Raw genomic sequence first — 9992 nt, forward strand, 5'->3', positions numbered from 1 at the left:
GTGTGTGTGTGTGTGTGTGTGTGTGTGTGTGTGTGTGTCATGATTCTTGGATGACAAGGCTGCATTGATTAACCCTGACGATTCTGTCTTACAGCTGTTCAGCATTTCTGTGTGTCTCAGCATGCATGCAATAAGTGAGTGTATGTGTGTTGGCCATTAGTATGCAGGACGACATGTTTATCATGTTAATAGCTTTAGCTGCATTGTGTTCAAATGAATAATTGCATTAAAATGATTCATTTTTTGTTTATGCTGGGAAATCTGTGTGTGTGTGTTTGTGTGTGTGTGTGTGTGTGCGCGTGAGTGTGTGTGCGCTTGTGGCCTCGGCTGCCACCGGATAAAGATGTCCAGTGCTGCTCTATCGGGTCACATCAGTATGCAGCAGCAGCGGTGCCAGCCTATTCACTCAAAGGGGAGCTGGGCACAATTAGCTGTTAACGTTACATGGCAGAATTAAGCCTCGGCCAGAATCCCCGGGGGAAATTAAACCACCGGTAAATCATTAAACCACAAGCTAAACATTAACAGCCATTTGCATTTTTATTGCACCTGAAAAGAATGTGCCAGGTCCATTATCTCTGAGAGACAGAGGGTGGACTTCTTATTTAGTATTGTTATGTCGTCCCGTGTGGGTGCACAATGGTGTTTGTACGGGGAGAGAAGAAGCAAACGAGAGGCCTTATTTTCACGCTCTCGCTTTTTTTTTTTTTTTTTTTTGGGAGTGTTATGATTACAAATTCGAACAAGGCGGAACCGGCTGGCAGAGGGTACAATGGCTTGTTTGTTATGCAAATTCCCCCCCCCCTCCTGCTTTCATCCCTACTCAGAAATAAACAAACCCAAGCAGATGACAATTTGCAGAGGGGCTCAGCTGAGTAAGGCCGGCAGTTTGGCTGCTGACAGGTTCTGATTATCTGCAGTGTCATTGCTGTTGAGTGTTTTGAATAAACAGGCGTAAGCGGCTAGGAAATGGGAGCGATGAAAACACAAGTGAAGAATTCTGGTGGGAAACTGAATTCGTTCACTCACTTCTCGCTTTTTTTCTCCCTCCTCTCTCCTCTGCAGGTGAGCGGGATGTGCGGACAAACTCCTCAGCGCGCCTCCCGCTCGGTGGGATCTCCTCCTCCGTCGCCTCCCGCCGCCTCCGCGGCCCGCAACCCCCGGCCCTCATCCTCGGACTCTGACGAGACTCTGGGCGGCCTCCGCAGGTGAGACGCCCTCCGGCTGCTGAAGCAGGGCTCGCTCTCCAGACCGCTGCAGGGTCGATTATATGTCTGGCAAACAAAACACTGTCCCTGACACCGCGGACAGGTTTCTTGCTGTTTCCTTGTGACAGTCAGTCTTTCACCTCTCGAGTGTTTTCCCACACCCCTGATGCACTTCAAGCTTAAATGAACAGTGTAATAATGCCCAGCGGGGCTGCTGGCCTCGGCAGCACAATGGCCAGATTAATGTCAATTAGGACTGTAGCTGCTACTTGTTCTCGCCTCTGTTACTCTCTCTTTCTCAAGGGGGATCTCATCGACCTGCTTTCACTGCTATCAAGCCCAATCTGTTTCTTTGCTCGTGTCTCTCCTCCCGCTCTATCTTCTCCCTGCAGATTGTTCGAGAGTCATATTCAGATCAACTGAAAGTTTTTATTCTTTGCCTTTCTCTGCGTTGAACATTCCCTTCTCTTTTCCTGCACCTCAGGGAGTTCATATCCAGCTTGAAGGGCTTCAGCTCCTTCTACAGTGGTCTCGGGGAGGCGCTGTGCAGCCGTGAGCCCGCTCCCGCGAACCACTCCCTCTGCTGGAACGGGCAGGAGATGACAGACAGGTAAATCAGTGTCTCGTTTTGCCTGTATGAACAGCTGTAGCACACACTATAGACGAATGCACCCTACAACGTGCCTCGGGTTTATTGCCTTTACTAGAGGACCAGTTTATGACCACAAATAGTCCTGCTCTGACTCCTGAATCCCCAATAATCCAGCAACACATCTAGGAGGAGAGTGTAGGTGAGCTGAAGGGTAAGTTTGATCAGAGCTGATGAGCTCCGCACGAGGGCCCCCCTCTCCCACCGAGTGTGAGTGTAAATCTTGACTTTGGCTCGATGGGATGTTATTAATGTCAGCCGCACTGTCACCTCATTCTCGCTTAGTTAATTGCTGTTTCGATCGCTCTCTCGCTCCTTCATCCAACATCTCCCGCGCTACCCTGCAGAACCTCATTTGGTTTGTGCAATATTTCTCTTCACCCCTGTCCTTCTGGCTCCACACATCATAACTTCCTCTTATTTCGCCCGCGCCGTCAGCTGGCCCCAATTTCAATTTGGCATACATAGTTATATATATCATCCGTTTTTTTTAACCTTTTTTTTTTTTGCTTTTGTAAATTACGTGTGAAATTTAATCAACGCAGAGGCACACAATTCAGACGGAAAGCGGCTGCAGGTTAATGTCTCACCTCTTGTTCCCGAGGAGGGGCCGAGAATAAATTCTCACACTACTGAAAGAGAGTCTGTCACAGAGGTAGAAAAACAGTCTCAATCTGAGAAGAGGCATCAGGTGAATATGGGGGCAGAGCTGTCCGGAGGGCATGATTGCCTGCTGGACCGATAGGAAGGTGCAGAGAGGCAGGAAAGGAGACCGGAGTGATGGAGAGATTACAGTGTCTCCGGGCGAGCAATTCTCCGTGTCGTCTGCGAGGGCATGTATGCCTGCACATTCACTCAGGGTACATTTTCACTCTGAGATTTGTTCTGGATCATCTTCCATTATCCTCCCCAGATAGGACCGTCTCCAGAGCCAAACGTGGCATTCATTCTCCTATTGTCTCAAGCGGATAAATTTAGATTGGGTGGGTGGGGGTGGGGGGGGGGGGGGGGGGGGTATAAGCGCTGCAGGGGTCGGGTACTGAACATTTCCGATACTTGAGGAGCGATCTTCGGAGCTAAATGTGGCGCTTTTCATCAGGCGTGTTTACCATCCTACCTGGAGCCAAGATCAGAGGAGCAGCACTTCTCACCACATCAAGCAGCGTTACACTGATAACTGATAACAGATGTGACGCCGCGCCAACTCAAAACATTGAATTTCCATTCCCCTTTTGGATCTAATGGCAGTGTAAACCACGCGCATGATAAAAGATGAGATGTCAGCTGTGAACATTTTATTCAGGGACTGCATGAAAGTGAATAGGGGGAGAGGAGGTCAATAAAAAGGGAAGGTGTTGTTATTTTTCCTTCAGGAAGGGTAGTCTGCACTATATTTTATCATTCTGAATTCATATTTAGTTTCATCAAAATAGTTAATAGTTACATAAAGAGTTACTGTTCCCACAAGCAGGAAAACACTTTAGTCTTGGTATTAGGTTTTTTAATATTGTGTTGATTTAATTTTCAGGAACAATGCGCATTGATCAACACCACTACACAGTGTTGCCAGTGTAAAGCTGTCGCTCCCAACGACGCAACTTTACTTTGAGCTAAATGCTAAAGTCGCCATGGTAACATGCTCACAGTGACAATGCTAACACGCTGATGTAACGTTTACCATGTCAGCTATCGTAGTTTAGCATGTTAGCAGTCTCATATAATTTTGACCTTGTGGTGGTGCTAGAGGAAAAGTCCGTGTTAGTACATCTTCTGTGGACCATGAATATCTGTGCTGAGTTTCATGGCAATGCGTTTCCATCCAAAATGTTGCACAGACTGACTTAGAGCCACTAGCGGCTTCACTGGTGGCTCACACTAGAAATCCCATTAAGATTTCATTTGATGTACACTATTAAACAAGTTGTATAACAGTGTTATATTATTTTCACACTTTGTAGGGAGGGTGTTGTAGTTTGTTAAGACGAGGGTTGAAAGAAGGCATTAACGCCCCCGGAGAGAGCTTAGCTGTTTTGTTTTTTTTACGAAGTGAAAGATAAGGTTCGCCGCCCCCAATAATTGTCATACAGTCCCTTGCAGCTATTTTCATGATATCATCTAAATTTGATTCTCGTTTTGCTCAAGATGACATTCGGCCTGAAGACGTGCAGTGTATTAATAGTGACGACCGCACTGTTTGCACCCCCACACACCCTGACCTTTGACCCTGCCTGTATCTGAGGGACTGGAAGTGTGATCAGGTGGTGTGAAAAGCGTCAGACGCCGATTAGGTTTCCCCTTCATCACCTGCAGCGTCTTCTCTCGCTGTTGTTTATTCTGACGTGTGAGGCGTCCCACTCAGACGGGACCTAATAGCGTGGTAATTGGTGTTAGATTAGATTAGGCTATCACTGGAGCTAACTGATCTGATCAGGCCTGCTAGCAGCGAACAATAACTAAGAAACGATCAGATAACAAAGTGAGAGCTGACAACTGAGACTATCAGTGGTCAAACTGGGTTTAACGGTGATGCACGCTGAGTTATGTCTCGGTGAACAATAATTTGGACCGGCACCTATCGTGTGAAACACTAACCTGCTTCGGCTCCTTATCTCCACTCAAAATCTCCCTCCCTTAATCCTCCTTCCTCAACCCATATTTCCTTTTTTTTTTTTCCTCCCTCGTGAATGGATCACACATCTCCCTCCATTATTAATGTGATAATTAGCGGTGGAGAAGGGGGTGAGATCATGGCTAATAAGAAGAATAAATAACTGTGGAAATGTAATTTGAGTTTAATGAAAAGTCTGGCTGAGGGGAGAGCGAAAGACTGATGAGTGGAGATGGCATGTGAAAGGTGTGTGTTGGTGCTCAGGGTGATGTCACAGAGATGAGAACAGAGTATGACCTCATGCTTTCCACACACACACACACACACACACACACACAATCTCACTCATGCATGCTTTTTTTCAAGACCCTTTCCTCTCTTACGAACATTTTCTCTGAAAATCATTCCCCCCCGCTGCGACCCATTTTTTTCCCCTTCCTCTTTCCAACATTTGCAGCAATAAAGCAGATAGCATTTACTCTGAGCTGCGACCTCACGACTTCTCGTACCACCGCGGTGCCCAAGGAGAGAAGACACGTTGTCCACCCTGACTCCAGCTCATCTAAACGCGCTGCAGGAGTAGGTGATGAGCGGCGAGGATGTGGTGGGAAGGGGTTAATGGCTGCCACTGCCAGCAGCGGAGGAACACCTGCAGGAGCGTTTTCAGACTCACCCAGCTCCTCCTCTTGATAACATACACAGGCGTCAACAGAGCCGCGTTTCCTCGGTTACACAGAGAGACATGTAAGCACCCGCCCGCTTACATGCCAGGCTGGTCGTGCATAAACAAACCCTCGCTGCTGAGGCGGGACAAGAGGACTTCTCTGCCAATGTCCGCTCATTAACACCAGATATGATTTAAAAAGCCACTAATTGACCAGTTTAATGTGCGCGGAATGAATCATCAGCCAGACTTTGTTTAACTGTTGACCTCCTTGTGGCAAAACTCAAAAAATGTAAAACATTTTATATCAACATTTAATAACCCCTGATGCTGAGACATTTTGGACATGAATACTTTCTTTACAGTCTCCATAGTTTTTATTGCAAATATAAAAAGTTATCTTGAGACATTGAAAATGTTACCCACTGTTTAACTTTATAGACGTAGTGTCTTCATGGGAACAGTTGGTCCTTTTGAATAGGGTTGAGTTACTAATTGACTTTCCAGCCCCGAAACCTACAAAAACAGATGAGATGTCATTCATCTTGTCAACACTAGATGGTGACAAGCGCCTTGTTTGGAGTGAAAGCAGGGTCCAGTTCATTATGTTCTCCTCTCATGAAGCTCATGTTGAGGTTTCTAAACTCCTCCAAACACTCACAAACATAAGAACTTAGTCCCATGGGGAGCTTTTGCTGCATGTCGTCCCCTCTCTCTCACTCCCCCTTTCCTGTCTGTCTATTTGTACACTCTAATGAAGGCAAAAAATGCCCTAAAAGGTAATCTAATAGAAGAAAAAAGAACTGAGCCCATTTTTTTCTCCCCGTCCTGTCAGGTTTCCTGGGCCGGGCCTGAAGCGATCGCACCCCGGCTCCGAGTCCCGAAGCAACAAGCCCCCTGAGCCGATCATCAGCCAGATCATAGACAAACTGAAACACATCAACCAGGTCAGCAGTGCTCGCGTGTGTGATGTGTCCATTGTTTGTGTGTTTGTTCACAGTGTACCGCTTCTCCGGTCCTTTACGGTAAGTTTGACCTCTTCAAGTGAGCAGTTCCTCTGTGTTCCACTTCTCCCTCATATTTGAGAGAAAGACCACTGAAAAGCTGTGCTCAAGGTGATGTCACCCACCTGCTCTTTGTGAACACAAAGAAATGCTATTGGCAGGAAACGTCTGAATAGATGTTATTCTGTGTCTCATCTGCGCTGCAAAGAAAACCAAAAACAACTTCCTTTCAGACACAAATCCACCCAAAAGGCGAGCAGACGAGGGCGACGGAGGTTGTTGTTGTGACGGACAGAAATTATGTCCTCCATCCGCAGCTGACGTCAAGGCCGAAGCCCTCTTTTTTTTTTCTTTTTTTTTTCCGTCTTCGTCGTCGTCGTCCCCATGGAAACCACCTTTTGGAGTGGGCTGGCAGGAGTGCAGAGATGCTCGGATGTGGGCTCGACGTCGGCCTCTGTAGGAAGACGTATCAGCCCACAGATCTGTCTGCATTTCCTGGTTCCCCGAGGTTACACTTATAGCTGTCGACACGTCGGATGGCCGCTGTGCCCCCCCCAACACAAACACCATCTTCCAGCTGCAAAGTGTGTTTGCGTGTGTGTCCGGGTTTTTTTGTCTGCATGTATGTGATTGAGCGTCTTGAGTGCTGCAGGCCTGTCACAGTGGATTACAATCCTTCTCTCCTGTTTAAACAACCTGGGAGATCCGAGCAGCGACTGTGGACCTTCCTCCACTCCAGAGACCCTCAAGAAAAATACAGAGGGTGGTGGTTTGAGACGGTGTAATTTTCCCAATTACTTTTGCTGTATTACCTCACGGGCGCTTCGTCCCGCTGTAGGCGAGAGGAGCGACACTTGAACGGGACCTTTCGGTGTTTACTTGACCTCTGCCCTCTTCAGAATCCCCCAAAAGGATTCATCCTAGAGCTTCGGTTTAAAAGATTCCAGTGTATAGAAATGGGGATCGTATTATTGTAGTTTTGACCATTTTATTACTCTTACTTTAATTTAATACTGTCACTGTTAACTACAGCTACTCTATATTTGAGCAACATTGATGACATAAAGTCCGACAGGGCAAGAAACAAAAGCGGTCAGATGATCAGACTGGACAGTTTGCTTAAAATCTGTACGATCGTCTGCCTGCGTGTCCCTCGCCCCCATCTCACTTCAGCGTTGCAGCATTCCCATCCCTCAGCAGTTAACTTGTTGAGTATGATGTTTGTGATACCAATAGGAATGATGGCCAAAAATACAAACCCAATACAGTTCTGTGTGTGTGTGTTTATTTGTAATAAACTGGGATCATCCTATAATCCTAAAAACACAGGACATGTACACGTACGCGCTCTAATAGAATAAGCCTTTGAAAACTTCCTGCCCTGACAGGGACAAACATTTGCACCGATGTGATAACAAGCAGAGCAGCAGCAGCGCAGAGCGTTTACCGCGTGGATCGGGTTCCTGATGAGGTTTTGATGAGGTTTTGTAAGAAAATGCAGTTTGGCGAAATGACAGAGCTCATTGTGTTGCAGACATTCAGACAATCCATTCGAAACACGGACGCAGTCGAGCTATTCCTGCCTGCACGTGATCAGATGCTCTCGGTAACCTAACGCTCGTTCCTCATTGGCCCCCCGTTGCACTGATGACGCGGTCTACATGTGGACATTTACGAGCGTTTGATTCTGTTTACATAAACGCCTGATATTTATGCAGATTGGCTATTCACATGGGAGCTTTTAATCCCATATCCGATGACCGTACAGCAGAGTCAAGCACATTTCCCACTTCCCTTCAGATCTCGACATCAATGGGCTGGATCAACATCTGACGAAAGGCCGACTGCTCTTGATGGTGTATTTCACGTGCAGTAAAACTGTTTATGACTCAGACGTTTGTGCAGAAATCAGATGACACAGATATTTTTTACGACAAACCATCACTACATTGAGGTACACAAACTAACAGGATTAAAAGGGTGATGCAATACAAAACAATAGTCCCGCAAAAAAAAAAAAAAACTCCCCTTGTGAAGTTTATAATATTATAGTTTTCTGGTGCCTGAGAGAGCTCACTCACTCGGTTAACTGCTGATGTTTCAATTTTGCATTATAAGCTGTTCCTGTTATTTTGTCTATCCATTTCTTTATCCATTTTTTTAATTTGCTAACATTTTAGAAACACATTGATTGTTCACTGCTAAAGTAAGAACAAGACTAAGAGTCTGCAGGAGGATATAGTTATAGTTAGAATGAAAACATGCTCACAATGACGATGTGAAAGAACTGCGTCTCAAATTATTCTTCAGGTTCTTCTTTGTGGCATATACAGGTGCTGGTCATATAATTAGAATATCATGAAAAAGTTGATTTATTTCACTAATTCCATTCAAAAAGTGAAACTTGTCTATTATATTCATTAATTACACACAGACTGATATATTTCAAACGTTTATTTCTTTTAATTTTGATGATTACAACTGACAACTAAGGAAAATCCCAAATTCAGTATCTCAGAAAATTAGAATATTACTTAAGACCAATACAAAGAAAGGATTTTTAGAAATCTTGGCCAACTGAAAAGTATGAACATGAAAAGTATGAGCATGTACAGCACTCAATACTTAATTAGGGCTCCTTTTGCCTGAATTACTGCAGCAATGCGGTGTGGCATGGAGTCGATCACTGCTCAGGTGTTATGAGAGCCCAGGTTGCTCTGATAGTGGCCTTCAGCTCTTCTGCATTGTTGGGTCTGGCATTTCGCATCATCCTCTTCACAATACCCCATAGATTTTCTATGGGGTTAAGGTCAGGCGAGTTTGCTGGCCAATTAAGAACAGGGACACCATGGTCCTTAAACCGGTACTGGTTGCTTTGGCACTGTGTGTAGGTGCCAAGTCCTGTTGGAAAATGAAATCTGCATCTCCATAAAGTTGGTCAGCAGCAGGAAGCATGAAGTGCTCTAAAACTTCCTGGTATACGGCTGCGTTGACCTTGGACCTCAGAAAACACAGTGGACCAACACCAGCAGATGACATGGCACCCCAAACCATCACTGACTGTAGAAACTTTACACTGGACCTCAAGCAACGTGGATTGTGTGTCTCTCCTCTCTTCCTCCAGACTCTGGGACCCTGATTTCCAAAGGAAATGCAAAATTTACTTTCATCAGAGAACATAACTTTGGACCACTCAGCAGCAGTCCAGTCCTTTTTGTCTTTAGCCCAGGCGAGACGCTTCTGACGCTGTCTGTTGTTCAAGAGTGGCTTGACACAAGGAATGCGACAGCTGAAACCCATGTCTTGCATACGTCTGTGCGTAGTGGTTCTTGAAGCACTGACTCCAGCTGAGTCCACTCTTTCTGAATCTCCCCCACATTTTTGAATCGGTTTTGTTTCACAATCCTCTCCAGGGTGCGGTTATCCCTATTGCTTGTACACTTTTTTCTACCACATCTTTTCCTTCCCTTCGCCTCTCTATTAATGTGCTTGGACACAGAGCTCTGTGAACAGCCAGCCTCTTTTGCAATGACCTTTTGTGTCTTGCCCTCCTTGTGCAAGGTGTCAATGGTCGTCTTTTGGACAACTGTCAAGTCAGCAGTCTTCCCTATGATTGTGTAGCCTACAGAACTAGACAGAGACCATTTAAAGGCCTTTGCAGGTGTTTTGAGTTCATTAGCTGATTAGAGTGTGGCACCAGGTGTCTTCAATATTCAACCTTCTCACAATATTCTAATTTTCTGAGATACTGAATTTGGGATTTTCCTTAGTTGTCAGTTATAATCATCAAAATTAAAAGAAATAAACATTTGAAATATATCAGTCTGTGTGTAATGAATGAATATAATAGCCAAGTTTC

General features: G+C 45.5%; 1 protein-coding gene across 3 annotated transcripts in view; it reads left to right on the forward strand.

The window, feature by feature from the left end:
* Nucleotides 1-9992, forward strand: part of gpc3 (glypican 3) — a 97302-nt gene that overhangs the window by 62850 nt on the left and 24460 nt on the right. For all 3 annotated transcript variants that reach the window (XM_031858144.1, XM_031858145.1, XM_031858146.1), the window contains exons 4-6: nt 1066-1208; nt 1693-1818; nt 5965-6076. In XM_031858144.1, coding sequence (XP_031714004.1) covers nt 1066-1208; nt 1693-1818; nt 5965-6076 — 381 coding nt within the window. The remainder of the gene's footprint in view (nt 1-1065; nt 1209-1692; nt 1819-5964; nt 6077-9992) is intronic.

The sequence above is a fragment of the Anarrhichthys ocellatus genome, unplaced genomic scaffold (genome assembly GCF_004355925.1).
Source record: "Anarrhichthys ocellatus isolate YVR2014 unplaced genomic scaffold, GSC_Weel_1.0 scaffold19, whole genome shotgun sequence".
NCBI classification, from domain to species: domain Eukaryota; kingdom Metazoa; phylum Chordata; class Actinopteri; order Perciformes; family Anarhichadidae; genus Anarrhichthys; species Anarrhichthys ocellatus.